The 14,981-nt window shown below is 40.9% G+C and overlaps 1 protein-coding gene and 1 long non-coding RNA gene across 2 annotated transcripts in view; one reads left to right on the top strand and one right to left on the bottom strand.

Annotated features, from left to right (window-relative positions):
- LOC114670881 (uncharacterized) overlaps positions 1 to 14,981 on the top strand; it is a 355,785-nt gene that overhangs the window by 127,382 nt on the left and 213,422 nt on the right. The window lies entirely within an intron of this gene.
- LOC144332699 (endogenous retrovirus group K member 21 Env polyprotein) lies at positions 3,275 to 8,735 on the bottom strand. The gene has a single exon (XM_077953203.1). The coding sequence runs from the start codon at positions 5,918 to 5,920 to the stop codon at positions 3,848 to 3,850; it is 2,073 nt and encodes a 690-aa protein (XP_077809329.1). The 5' UTR covers positions 5,921 to 8,735; the 3' UTR covers positions 3,275 to 3,847.

Here is a 14,981-nt window from a genome sequence, read left to right as displayed (position 1 = left end):
GAATAGTAGACAGTTGTGTAGATGTATAGTTAGACAAAGGAGATATAATCTAATAGCAATGTCAAAAGACAAAATTACAACAAATTTAAAGATCCCAGTTGGCTTTATTGAGATTCTAGAATCTCACTTCATTCCACAAAGTAGAATAAGTATCCCAATTAGCTGAGCAGAAGAAGCTGGTTTTATAGACAGAGAAGGACTGAAGAAAGCAGAAACAAAGAACAAGAAGCAGATTGGTCATTTCAGAGTTACTTTTGAGGACTAAACTTTGACCTTTTTTTCTCCTATTGCCCAAATTATTTTCTAAGGGTCCTGGGGAGTCATATTTTATAAACCATAAAATTTTGTTAAACAAGTTTTGTTTCTTTTATTAACCCAGTATAATGTGACTTACTCTCCAACTTGACTCTGGCATGGCATCACATGACGGGTAGCAGGACTCTTTATCTTAAAGCATTCCTTTATACTGACTCCAAGTCTTTAGACAATGCTTAACTCCTTCAAGCAATTGCCAACTAAAGAATCCCTAAGGCCCATTATGACTTGTAAGCCCCTTGTTTCGAGGTGTCCCACCTTTTCATATTGAACCAATATATACCTTCCATATATTGATTTATGATTTAATCTGCAATGCCTGTCTTCCTGAAATGTATAAAACCAAATTGTAACTCAACTACCTTAGGCACACTTTTTCAGGACCTCCTGAGACTGTGTTTCCCTTGGCCATGGTCATTCACATAGGCTCAGAATAAACCTTTAAAAATATTTTGGCAGAATTTGGTTTTTCTGTTGCCAATTCCTGGCCACCTAATATGGGGCACAGAAAAAACTCAAGATCCCCCCAAAGGAGTTTCCTGAATCGGACACTAAGGTACAAGCATGGGCCCATTGAAGCCCTCCTAAATGTGAGCTTCTCCTTGGGTGGAAGTGGTGAATTCTCCTGAGCCTCAAACCTCCCACTTGGTTGAAAGTTTTGGCTTATGCTGAGCTGTCTGTTCTTTTCCTAGGAAGTTGTTTGGGATCCTAATTTTGATTTGGATGTGCATTTAAAGGGTCTTCCCCATTGCCTTTTCCTTCCCAAATAATCTCCATTGGCTTGTCTGTATATTTGCAAGAAAGATCAAACTGTCTTTTTTGCAGGTGAATGAGAGACTGAGTTCCTTAGCTTTGAAGAGAAAGGGGAATTTTGCTCATCCTAGCTGAAAGGTGCACCTGGATAACTGGGGGCCCAGGAAGAGTGTTTGGGGGTGACTCACTGTGACATGTAGTGGTCCTACAGAGAATCCCAAAAAAAATAAATGGAAAGAAAGTTTGTGCACCCTTTCGGAGGTGATACACTTCCAAAGAGAGAAACTGGGACACATAAGAGGGTAGAAACAATTCAGTGGTGAAACACAGTGGAGTCCTACCTGCAGTCAGCGCACAATGATCCACCACACTAAATCATAAGCCTCTGGTCAGTTCTTCCTTTTTAAAGAGAAATGGTGCCAGGCGCGGTGGCTCACGCCTGTAATCCCAGCACTTTGGGAGGCTGAGACGGGTGGATCACAAGGTCAGGAGATCGAGACCATCCTGGATAACACGGTGAAACCTCATCTCTACTAAAAATGCAAAAAATTAGCCGGGCGAGGTGGTGGGCGCCTGTAGTCTCAGCTACTCCAGAGACTGAGGCAGGAGAATGACGTGAACCCGGGAGGCGGAGCTTGCAGTGAGTTGAGATTGTGGGCCACTGCACTCCAGCCTGGGCAACAGAGAGAGACTCTGTCTCAAAAAAAAAAAGAAAGAAAAAAGAAAACTGGGAAACAAATCCCCTTAAAAGAGGAAAGGAAAGGAGGGCTATCCCCTTTGGAGACTCAATCTGGTTTTATGTTTGGTAATTATGGTGCTTCTACTTGAAAGTACTTGTGTAAATGGGAAGATCTTATTAGGAATGACCTAGTTCTAATGGTTCCAAAATGAAGAACTTCTGATGTTTCCATATTAATTTTCTTACATGCTAAATTAGAGCAATTAGGCTGCTGAATCAAGGAAAATAAATGAGAGTCATACTTTAGCTGGCACCTGGAATGATCGAAAGAGGGAATGATAAACTTGCCTCCCCTTAGGAAGTTAATAAGAAAATATTAAAGACCATCCCAGAATTGAAGACACTAACATAAGCCACTTCTGAAATGAGAGAGGCTCCAGAAACTCTCTCTTCTTCTGTTCCTCCTAATCCTTTGCTCTCTGACATTTCTTGTTGATATGGTTTGTTCTGTGTCCCCAGGCAAATCTCATGTCAGATTGTAATCCCCACTGTTCCAGGTGGGGCCTGGTGGGAGGCGATTGGATCATAGGGGCATATTTCCTTTTTGGTGCTGTTCTCTGAAGGGGTGGCCTGCCCCTCCACACCTGTGGGTGTTTCTCGTAAGGTGGAACGAGAGACTTGAGAAAAGAAATAAGACACAGAGACAAAGTATAGAGAAAGAAAAGCGGGGCCCAGGGGACCGGCGCTCAGCTTACAGAGGACCCACGCCGGCCCCGGTCTCTGAGTTCCCTTGGTATTTATTGATAATTATCTTTACCATCTTAAAGACAGGGGAGTGGCAGGACAATAGGATCAAAGAAAAAAGAGGAAATCGGCAGTAAGACATATGAACAAAAACCTCTGTGACATGAATAAGTTCAAAGGACAATGCTGTGCCTTGAGATGCATATGCAAACATCTCCATAAACCTTTTGGCAGCATAGTTTCAGTCTATCACATGGGGAGAAACCTTAGACAATACCTAGCTTTCCTAGGCAGAGGTCCCTGCGACCTTTGGCCGTGTACGTGTCTCTGGGTAGTTGAAATTAAGAGAATGGTGATAACTTTTAACCAGCAAGCTACCTTCAGGCATTTGTTTAACAAAGACACATCCTGCACAGCCCAAAATCCATTAAACCTTGAGTCACCGCAACACATGTCTCTTGCAAAGGACAAGGTTGGGGGTAGGGTCACAGATTAACAGCATCACAAATACAGAACAAAATGGAGTCTCTTATGTCTACTTCTTTCTATATAGACACAGTAACAGGCTGATCTCTTTCTTTCCCCACATTTCCCCCTTTTCTTTTCAACAAAACCACCATTGTCATCATGACACCGAGATTACATACTTCACAAAGTAATAGAATATCACAAAGCAAGTGGAGGCAGGATGAGATCACAGGATGGTGTTAAATTTAAATGAAATTTTGGGCACGCATTGTCATTGATAACATCTTATCAGAAAACAGGGTTTGAGAGCAGACAACCTGTCTGACCAAAATTTATTAGGTGGGAATTTCCTCGTCCTAATAAGCCTGGGAGCGCTACAGGAGGCCGGGGCTTATTTCATCCCTTCGGCTTCAACCGTAAAAGGCGGCACGCCTCCAAGGGGGTGGTTTATAGGCCTACCCTCAGAGCGCATTCTCTTTCTCAGGGGTGTTCCTTGCTGAGAAAAAGAATTCAGCGATATTTCTCCTATTTGCATAAGAAAAGAGAAGAAATATGGCTCTGTTCCGTCCGGCTCACCGGCGGCCAGTTCAAGGTTGCCTCCCTTGTTCCCTGAACATTGCTGTTATCTTATTCTTTCTTCAAGATGCCCAGATTTCATATTGTTCAAACACATGCTCCACAAACAATTTGTGCAGTTTAGGCAATCATCACAGGGTCCTGAGGTGACATATATCCTCCTCAGTTTACAAAGAAGATGATGGAATTAAGAGATTAAAGTAAAGACAGACATAAGAAATTACAAAAGTATTAATTTTGGAGAACTAATAAATGTCCATGAAATCTTCACATTTTATGTTTTTCTGCCATGGCTTCAGCCAGTCCCTGCGTTCAAGGTCCCTGACTTCCCGCAACGTTCTCCCTCCCTTTTCCTCTATATAAATGTGCCATGGCGATGAAGGCTTGTTCGTTCTCTCGATTTTGACGCAGGATTCTTCGACTGGTCTGGCACACTAAAAACAAGCCGATTAAACAGAGACACATAATTCCAAAATTTACTGCAGTAGAGTTTCCAATAGACTTAATCCAAGTCGTGGGGTTTAATCCATAAAGATTTTTTGCCACTTGATCTAATGCCTCAGCTCCAGGCACAATATTTAAGTGACTTTGAGAGGCTTCAAAAATTTGTTCTTTTAATTTAGAAATGTCTAAAGTGAGATTATCTTCTCTTCCCTGTAGATGGCGTCTAACCATGTCCCAGTGATGTTTAGACTCATTATAAACTTGGGGTGTAATACAAAAATCTGACGTATTCCAGTCACACTGTAACTGGAAACGATGTTCCAAGCTCATGAGTCTATCTCCCATCCAAATGACGGTTTGTCTAAGATCATTAATTTGATTTGCCAATTTTTGATCGATACCAGATTGTGAATTCCACAACCTTGTGGAATTCTTTTGCCAATTGTCAACAAAGCTTACTGTCTGAACAGAAGAGTGCAATGCAACTCCTGCCACAGTGGCTATAGCTGTGACTGCAATTAATCCCATAATCACTGCAATTAAAGTAAAAATGAATCTTTTGGATCTACTTAAAACGCCTTTTAATACTTCAGTCAAAATATGGATGGATGGTGAGGCCTCCCATGGTCGGTCCATGGACACAGGGATCCACACGCCTTCTCTTGCTCTCACCAGCAGAATACGGTGCTGCCAATCAAAAGTTGAATCAATGCAAGTAAACAATTTGCAATTTTCACAAGTTATAGTTTGGGAGTCTGGTTTAATAACTATATTTCCTATGACTAACATATAAGGGGGCTTTACACAACTTTGTAAAGGAACTGTTAGACTGGAATTTAGGTTGATAGAGTAAAATGGCTTATAATCTCTTGTTTCTATAGTTTGATTTCCAGACCAAATTCTAAGGCGGTATGAAGCCACAGTAAGTCTCCATAATTCTGGATGTTCAGGACCAAAAACAGGACTTATCATTTTTGGTCTTGGAGTAGAGATTCCCTTTTCTCCCCATATCCAAGGGTAGAAAGACTGTAATTTTTTGTGCTTCTGTTTGTCTAAATTTTCCGTTAAGTCACTATCAACAGTTGGACTCACTAGTGCACTGGGACAGAATTGAGTTTGTCCTGCGCAATTGTGGTAGAATTGACCTCTAGGTGCCCAATCTATAACAGTTCCGAATGTATTGTTTTTTAATATCACTGCACTATCGGCCACACATTCTTCCCAAACTAAATCTTTTGATTCTCTGGAAATCTCTTTGGGGCAAGGTTTCCCTTTTGGCCTAAATTTTAATGATCTTTGATAAGAAAAGTCTTGTAAACAGTTTACCTGTGGTTTGAGTGACATTCCGCTTACCATGTGATAAGTAAATCTACTGGTGGGACTGACAGTAGGTACTTCTACCAACCAATTTTGAATAGCAGGCATTAAACATCCTGGTGCTGTCCCTAGGCAAATAGGAGGATAAGGATACCCAATGGAAATATTTATCATCATTCCTTCTTCCTCCGGTTTTGCAGGGCAACGATCATCTGTGGGACCAGGTACCCACACACTATTATTAACATATACTTCAATAGGATTATCCATCCATGTAACTGCCCGAATTAAGGGTGGGAAAGGCACATAGGCCCAATAGGTATAATTAGCTGCAGCTGCTCCTGCAGGCATGGGGAGACTTACCACCGTTGATACAATCATTAAAGCTGTAAGCAGCAATTTTTCTGGGGTTTGTGTCACCTTTGTGCTAGCTAGGCTTTTTCCAGCTAATGGTGTCAGCTTCTTTAACTGTGCCCAGGTCAGCAGCTCCGCCTTCTCGGTGCGTGGTGACTTCATCTGTTCTTCTGATGTCATCACTTGGTTCATCATGCGAGTCAATGGTGCTCGATTGCGGTGTTTCTGTCTCCGTGGAGGCGCTTTTCTTTGCATCTCCGATGGGTTCATTGTAGAACTTCAAATGTTTAGTGGGTATCCAAACAGGAAGCTGATTTTCTCCTGGTGAAACACAAGCAAAACCTCTTCCCCAGGTTATCACCTTCCCTATTTCCCATGTCTTATTTTTGTTGTCTTTCCACCAAATCAGTTTTCCTTCATGTGGACTGTTCTTTTTACCAGTAAGATGTTGTTCTGCAGAAGTAGTAGTCTGATTTCTATAAATGTTTAAAAAATTTAAAGTATAGAGTGCTAGATTAAGCTGCATCTGAGGAGTGGTACACTCCTTACTGTCTCCCCCTTTTTTTTGTTTAACTAACTGAGTTTTGAGTGTTCTATTAGTTCTTTCAACTATGGCCTGTCCTTGGGAATTATAAGGAATTCCTGTTGTATGTGTAATATTCCACTGATTTAAGAATTTTTGGAAAGCTTTACTACAATAACCTGGTCCATTGTCAGTTTTAATTTTTTCTGGAACTCCCTTTACAGCAAAACAAGATAATAAATGTTTTTTAACATGGGAAGTACTTTCTCCTGTCTGGCATGTTGCCCATATGAAATGTGAATAAGTATCAACTGTTACATGAACATATGATAATTTTCCAAATGAAGGTACATGGGTAACATCCATTTGCCATAATGCATTAGGACACAGACCTCTGGGATTCACTCCTGCCTCTTGAGTGGGCAGGTGTAGTACTTGACACTGGGTGCAATGTTGTACAATATCTTTTGCCTGTTTCCATGTGACATCAAATTTGTTTTTTAACCCTGCTGCATTTACATGAGTCAAAGCATGAAGTTCTTGTGCTTTTATGAATGCAGAGGATACCAGTAAGTCAGCTTGTTCATTTGCTATAGTTAAAGGTCCTGGCAAATTAGTGTGTGCTCGAATATGAGTAATATAAAATGGGAAATTCCTTTTTCTTACAGTTTGTTGTAATAAATTGAACAACTGGTTTAACTGATCATCCATGCTATATTTAATTAGAGCTGTCTCAACATCCCTTGTAGCCTGTACTACATATGCAGAATCTGATATAATATTAACAGGTTGATTAAAATCTTGTAACACTGTAATGACTGCAACCAACTCTGCTCTTTGAGCTGATTGATACTGAGTTTTGATTACTCGCTCTTTTGGTCCTGTGTAAGCCACTTTTCCATTGCTGGAACCATCAGTAAATACTGTCAGAGCATTTTCTAAAGGCTCATGTCTGGTAATTTTAGGTAAAATCCAAGTAGTCAATTTTAAAAACTGGAAGATTTTTGTTTTTGGGTAATGATTATCAATAACTCCCACAAAATTAGCAAGGCCAATCTGCCATGCACCAGAATTGATAAAGGCTTGCCTAACTTGTTCCTTGGTTAAAGGAACAACTATTTTGTCTGGGTCATTACCACACAATTTTATTATCTGTAATCTTGCCTGACCAATTAATGTAGCTATTTGATCCAAGTACAATGTAAAAGTCTTAATTGTACTGTGAGAAAGAAATGACCACTCCACAAGATCAGTGTTTTGAATAATGATGCCTGTTGGAGAATGTGTAGTAGCAAAAATCAAAAGTTGGAGTGGGGCTAAAGGATCTATCCTATTTATTTGCGCTGACTGAATTTTTTCTTCCACTAATTTAATTTCTTTTGTTGCCTCTGGGGTTAATATTCTTTTACTATTTAAGTCTGGATCTCCTCTTAGGATAGAGAACAAATTTGACATGGCATAAGTAGGAATGCCTAGAGTTGGCCGAATCCAATTAATATCGCCTAACAATTTTTGAAAGTCATTTAATGTTTTTAAAGTATCTTTTCTTATTTCTATTTTTTGTGGCTTAATTTTTCTATTTTCTATCTGCATCCCTAAATAATGAAAAGGAGCAGAGGTCTGGATCTTATCCGATGCTATTGTTAGTCCTGCGATGGCAACCTCTGCTTGCAGAAATGTGTAACAGTCAATTAATTTTTCTCTTGTTTCTGCAGCACATAAAATATCATCAATATAGTGAATGATATAACAATCTGAAAATTTGTCTCTAACTGGTTGAAGGACTTGACCTATGAAAGTTTGACAAATAGTTGGACTATTAAGCATTCCCTGAGGTAGTACTTTCCACTGAAACCTGGTGGCTGGTTCTTTATTATTTATGGCTGGTATAGTAAAGGCAAATTTTTCACAATCTTGCTCTGCCAGAGGAATGGTAAAAAAGCAATCCTTAAGATCAATTATAATTAAAGGCCAGTCTTTTGGGATCATGGCCGGAGAGGGCAATCCGGGTTGAAGAGGCCCCATGGGTTGAATTACAGCATTTACGGCTCTTAAGTCCATTAACATACGCCATTTGCCTGATTTTTTCTGAATTACAAATACAGGAGAATTCCAGGGTGAGAATGAAGGCTCAATGTGTCCTTTTTTTAATTGTTCCTTTGCTAATGAATGTAAAGCCTCCAGTTTTTGCTTCGGTAGCGGCCACTGATTTACCCATACCGGTTTTTCTGTCTTCCAAGTTAATGGAATGGGTTTAGGAGGCGCTACAGTGGCCGCCCCTAAAAAGGATACCCTATTCCTTTTCTTTCTTGATTTTTCTTAGTCTCAATTGGGACTTTAATGCCATTTTCATTTTTTCCTAACCCCTTTCCTGGTATATATCCCATCTTAGTCATGATTTTTTGACTCGTGGGGCTGTATAATGGAGCGGGCATAATGATTTCCGCACCCCATTGCTGTAATAAATCTCGACCCCATAGATTAACAGGAATTGAAGTAATCATTGGCTGAACAGTACTTTCTTGATTATCTGGTCCTAAGCAATGTAAAATCATTGTACTTTCATACACTTCCGAAGCCGTGCCTACGCCGACAAGTCTTGTTTAGGCCAATTTTTTGGCCATTGATTTAAAGCAATGACAGAGATATCTGCTCCAGTGTCTACCAACCCTTCAAACTGTTTTCCTTGAATAATGGCCTTGCACACAGGTCTGCTCTCAGAGACCAGATTTGCCCAATATGCAGCCTTTCTTGTCTGATCAGTGCTTCCGAACCCTCCTGTTCTTATTATCTCACTGTTTCCAACTTTAATATAAGGTAGGAGTAATAATTGAGCAATCCTGTCTCCTGGACTGGCACTCCAAGGAATTGAGGAACTAATAACCAATTGAATTTCACCTTTATAGTCTGAATCAACCACACCAGTATGAATTTGAACTCCTTTTAGATTTAAACTTGATCTTCCTAAGATTAGTCCTACAGTCCCCTCAGGCAATGGGCCATATACCCCTGTGGGGATTTTTCGAGGAGGCTCCCCTGGAAGCAGAGAGACTGCTTGTATGGTGCATAAATCTACTGCTGCACTGCCGCTTGTGGCGGGGGATAATTGCTGTATTGTGATAACTGGCTTATTCCCTGAGACACTTGTGGCAGTGGGGGTTGTTGTTCCTGAAAACCCTGAGGAACAAAGGGCTGAATTTGGAATGCCCCAGTTTGTTGCGGGGCCTGAGGCTGGCCCCTCCTCTCGTTTCCCGACAGTGGTTGCCCATTTTTATCAAATTTAGAACGACATTGATCACCCCAATGTTTTCCCTTTTTACATCTTGGATATAGGCCAGGTGGCTCTTTATCTGTTCTTGTAGTAGCTTGAGTAGTTACATTTTGTTTATTTGAGACTAGGCAATTCTTTTTTAGATGACCAATTTGACCACAATTATAACATCTTCCCCCAAATGTTCTAACCTGTCCTCCTAAAGCAACTCCTGTGATTGCTTGAGCCATAAGCATAGCTTTATGCATAGCTCCTCCAATTCCATCGCAGGCCTTAACGTACTCTGAGATTACATCTGATCCTGCGGGAACCCTTCCTTTTAATGGCTTAATGGCTGATTGACAATCAGGATTGGCGTTTTCATATGCCATCAACTCCACTATGACCTTACGGGCATTCTCATCGGTAATTGACTTTTGAGCAGCATCTTGAAGTCTTGCTACAAAATCAGGGTAGGGCTCTTTAGAGCCTTGTCTTATTGTATTAAAGGAGGGGCAGGCGGTTCCTGGGTCTTGGATTTTCTCCCAGGCCCTAAGGCAGATAGCCCTAATTTGCTCAATGGCCTCGTTTGGCATTATTACTTGTTGGTCAACAGTGCTCCAATTTTGACCTATTCCTAATAGTTGATCTGCATCTATGTCAATTGGAGGATTGGCAGTCCTATTTTTTCGGACCTGTACTTGTGCCCCATCAATCCACCAAGTCTTAAATTGTAAAAATTGAGAGGGTGAGAGTGAGGATTTTGCCAGAATCTCCCAATCATAAGGAATGAGTCTATGTCCATAAGCAATGGAGTCTAATAATGTTCTCATGTAAGGAGAGTTGGGTCCATACTGTTTTACTCCTTCTTTCATTTCTTTTAGCATTTTTATAGAAAAGGACTTATATCTGGCTTCAGCTACGGGAAGCTCTCCCTCTTGGGCCCCTTCTCCAGGTGGTCTTGCTTCTAATATTACTGGGAATTGCCACGCCTCAATATCTCCTTGTTTTCTTGCCTCATCAATAATTTTATGTAACGCACTACCCTGTGTACTAGGCGGTGCTGTAGGATTAAGTCTCATGGTGGGCGGTTGAGGATATGGCACCCTGCCCTGTGGCACTGGAAATGTTCCTGGCTGTCCATACGGATTTTCTGGGGGCAGCTGATACTGTAGTTCAGCTGGCGGCCAGTATTGATAGGCTACTGGTGGCTGGGTCTTATTTTCTTCCGGCTGATATTGTGGACACTGTATTTGGATTGGCATTGCCATGACAGAGACTCTATCTTTTTCTATTTGATCTTCTTTTGGAGTTTGTACTTGTTTAACCTGCATTTGAGGTTGTAAAGTTACAGGCATCTGAGCTGCTGGAAGAGCAGTTGGCCATCGTGGTCTAGACTCTGATGGCTCTGCTAATTTTGGATTTTTTTCTTCCAATTTTAATGTTTCAGGATACACTACCTCCTGTAATTGATTATTGTCAACATTTTGCGTTGACATAGCCATATGTCATAGCCGGCTCTGATACACATTCACAGTGTGAACTTTCCTTTCCTTTCCAGGATTCTATCCCTGCCTCTTTTTCACAATCTACTGCACAGCTTTTAGGGACATCAGAAATTGGAACGCTATCTTCTTCTGTTTGAAATGGTTCTAAAGCTACTTTAATAATGACCCAATCATTCCATACTGTGAGCAGAATGATTTTACCTTCCCTACTTGCTTGTTTTAATTCTTTGCCAATTTTTTCCCAATCTTTTAGATCTAAAGTTCCCTGTTCTGGAAACCATGGACAAAACTGCTCTATTGTTTGAAATAGCGTAATTAGATTTTTGGTTGAGACTTTAACTCCCCCTCTTTTTAAGAGAATTTTAATAAAGCTGCAATAAGAGGCATATTTACTCTTAGTTTGCCCCATTGTTACCCTAGGTTCTTCCGAGCGCACAAGCTTACCGCAAGGCTGACTGTAGACGTACTCGGGAGTCTCTCATCGACTTGTCCTCAATGACCATGCTCCAGCGTACCTTCACCTTAGAGAAAAGACTCCACGTTGGGCACCAGATGAAGGGGTGGCCTGCCCCTCCACACCTGTGGGTGTTTCTCGTAAGGTGGAACGAGAGACTTGAGAAAAGAAATAAGACACAGAGACAAAGTATAGAGAAAGAAAAGCGGGGCCCAGGGGACCGGCGCTCAGCTTACAGAGGACCCACGCCGGCCCCGGTCTCTGAGTTCCCTTGGTATTTATTGATAATTATCTTTACCATCTTAAAGACAGGGGAGTGGCAGGACAATAGGATCAAAGAAAAAAGAGGAAATCGGCAGTAAGACATATGAACAAAAACCTCTGTGACATGAATAAGTTCAAAGGACAATGCTGTGCCTTGAGATGCATATGCAAACATCTCCATAAATCTTTTGGCAGCATAGTTTCAGTCTATCACATGGGGAGAAACCTTAGACAATACCTAGCTTTCCTAGGCAGAGGTCCCTGCGACCTTTGGCCGTGTACGTGTCTCTGGGTAGTTGAAATTAAGAGAATGGTGATAACTTTTAACCAGCAAGCTACCTTCAGGCATTTGTTTAACAAAGACACATCCTGCACAGCCCAAAATCCATTAAACCTTGAGTCACCGCAACACATGTCTCTTGCAAAGGACAAGGTTGGGGGTAGGGTCACAGATTAACAGCATCACAAATACAGAACAAAATGGAGTCTCTTATGTCTACTTCTTTCTATATAGACACAGTAACAGGCTGATCTCTTTCTTTTCCCCACAGTTCTCATAACAGTGAGTGAGTTCTCATGAGATCTGGTTGTTTAAAAGTATGTGCTACCTCCCCTACCCCTTCCTTCTGCTCCTTCCATGTGAGATGTGCCTGCTTCCCCTTCACCTTCCATCATGATTGTAAATTTCCTGAGGTGCGCTCAGCCATGGTTCCTGTACAGCCTGTGGAACTGTGAACCAATTAAACATCTTTTTTGAATATAAACTACCCAGTCTCAAGGATTTCTTTATAGCAGTGTGAGAATGGACTGATGCACTTGTCCAGACTATGTTCATTTTTCCTTCTCCTCCTTCCCCTATTCCCTCACTTCAAACTACAGAGGGACCAGAAATAACTAGAGGAGACAATAAAATAGTAGTCGCACCTTTTAGAATAAAACCCACCAGGAAAAGGGCTCCTAATGAAACTGCTTCTGCAAGAATTATTGTAATGAGGGAAATCTAACATAACTAACTCCATTTTGTTTCTACCCTTAAATTGCTTTTGCTCATTCTTGCCCGTTCCTTGAACTAACCTCCTCCTGTTCAAAGTCCGGAACTGTATTATAATGACTAATAAAAGACCGCAAGGTTAAGAATTGTGGTAGGGGCCTGAACTTTACTAAAAAATAGGCACAGTAAAATAGTAACCATTCATTCCTTGCTTAACTTGTGATATAGTTTGGATACTTGTCCCTGCCCAAATCTCATGTTGAAATGTAATCACCATTGTTGGAGGTGGGGCTTGGTGGGAGGTGATTGGATCATGAGGGTGGATTCCTCATGAGTAGTTTAGCACCATTCCTTTGGTGCTGTCCTTGTGATAGTGAGTGAATTCTTGCAAGATTTGGTTGTTTAAGAGTGTGTGGCACCCCGATCTCTCTCTTGCTCCTACTTTTGCCATATGACATGTAAGCTTCTGCTTTGCCTTCTGCCATGATTGTAAGCTTCCAGAGCCCTCTCCAGAAGCAGATGCTATGACTATGCTTCCTGTACACTCTGCAGAACTGTGAGCTCATTAATCCTATTTTCTTTATGAATTATCCAGTCTCAGGTATTTCTTTATAGCATTGCAAGAATGGCCTAACACAAATTTGCTTTTCGATAATTGCTCACTGCCCCTGGTCACATAACTGGAGGTCACAAAATTTGTAACTTTCCCAACTGCTTCTATAGATATCATTAATGTGAGACCTAAAGAACTGGTCTTTGAGATGTTTTTCTGATTTAGCATTTTGGCAGACCAAGAGATGCCAACTGGACGTGTGACCCATACCAAGGAATAGACTCAGTGGATCCTGAAAACCCCATTCTGTAACGATTCACCTGCATTTCTGATACCTCTGTGACTTTACCCCCAGCCAATCAATTGTTTCAGTTCCTTGGAGGTGGATTTGAGCAATATCTCCTGTCTCCTTGCTTGGATGACCATAAACTCTTTCTCTGCTGCAACACCTGCTGTTCTCCATATATTGGCATTTTTTGGAGCAGTGAGTAAGAAGAAACTACTAGGCTGTAACACTTAACATATTTTATGCACAAGGGACCAAATTAGAGTTAAGATCCCAGGTATCTGGATTCCCCAACCTGACCCAAGATCCATTCAGGTTTACCAAAGAATCCCAATTAATGCATAAGACCTATGATCCAGAGTTTTCTGACCTTTATCAGCTAATTGAGTGATTGGTCCCCAAAATAGAGCCAAAAAGTGGCTTAGGGTGGTGGGTTGAAATAGCCTTTAGAAGATTTTGACAAAATAGATAAAAATGGAGAGAGAGAAGTGCAGGGGGAGTTCGCATCTGCCTTTGTGAGAATTTACCACAGATATTTCCTAAGGTTACCTCTGTGAGAATTTACCACAGATATTTCCTAAAGTTACAGAGTGGACAAAGATACAATAATGTAACATACACCCAAATGAAACCATACCTGACTATGACATCAGGTTTGAAGAAACATCCAAACAACATTCAGGGATACTTCCTGAAAACTTTAAGCATGGTAGAAGTGACATCTTGCTAAATTCTGGATTTGTATAAAGCTTAGATGATGAGTTAATGACCTCGATAAAGAGAAACAGTATGGCTTGAGCTTCTTTGCCCACTGACTACCCTGTCACCCTTGCTGACCAGTTGTCATAAATGATCATTGAGAAGGAAAAGGAGACAGCCTCTAAGATTGAGTTTATAACTAAAATAACTTAGTACCAAATTGAGACATCATAAGGGTTTCATTCCCCTCAGAGGTTCCAGCAATTCAAAGAGGGAAGCAATTTTGTACTATTGCAAAAAAAAAAAGACATCTTAAAAAGGATTATAAAAAACTTAAATGGGTGTTTGTGCAAAGGAGGCAGAAGGCCCCAGAGGAAGGCACCACAATAACTCAAGGGAATTGAGGGATGCTCCAAGGGAATACAGAGGGTTTCCCCTCTACTTCTAACAAATATTTTAAGGGAAGTTAAAATATCCATAAATGGGGAAAATGCCAGAGTCCTTATTGACACTGGTGCTATGCTTTCAGTCTTTAAGCCTACCTTAATGCAAAGCCCTCTTCTTTGGAGTAAAGAAAGTTGAAATGGTAGAGGTTTCAAAGTCCCCAGTTATAACTTTTAAATCAAACGCTTTTCAATTTTAATTAGGAAAACTAATAGGGCATCATGTTTTTCTTATAGTAGATAGTGCCCCCATACATCCGCTGGGATGGCATTTTCTGGAGACATGTAATATCCACATCTCATTTTCAGAGAAGGGAGAAATGATCCTCAATTTGGGAGACACAGAAGACTTACAAAAGC

Source organism: Macaca mulatta, chromosome 11, assembly GCF_049350105.2.
Source record: "Macaca mulatta isolate MMU2019108-1 chromosome 11, T2T-MMU8v2.0, whole genome shotgun sequence".
In the NCBI taxonomy this organism is placed as follows: Eukaryota; Metazoa; Chordata; class Mammalia; order Primates; family Cercopithecidae; genus Macaca; species Macaca mulatta.
This window is presented reverse-complemented; position numbering and strand designations above follow the sequence as displayed.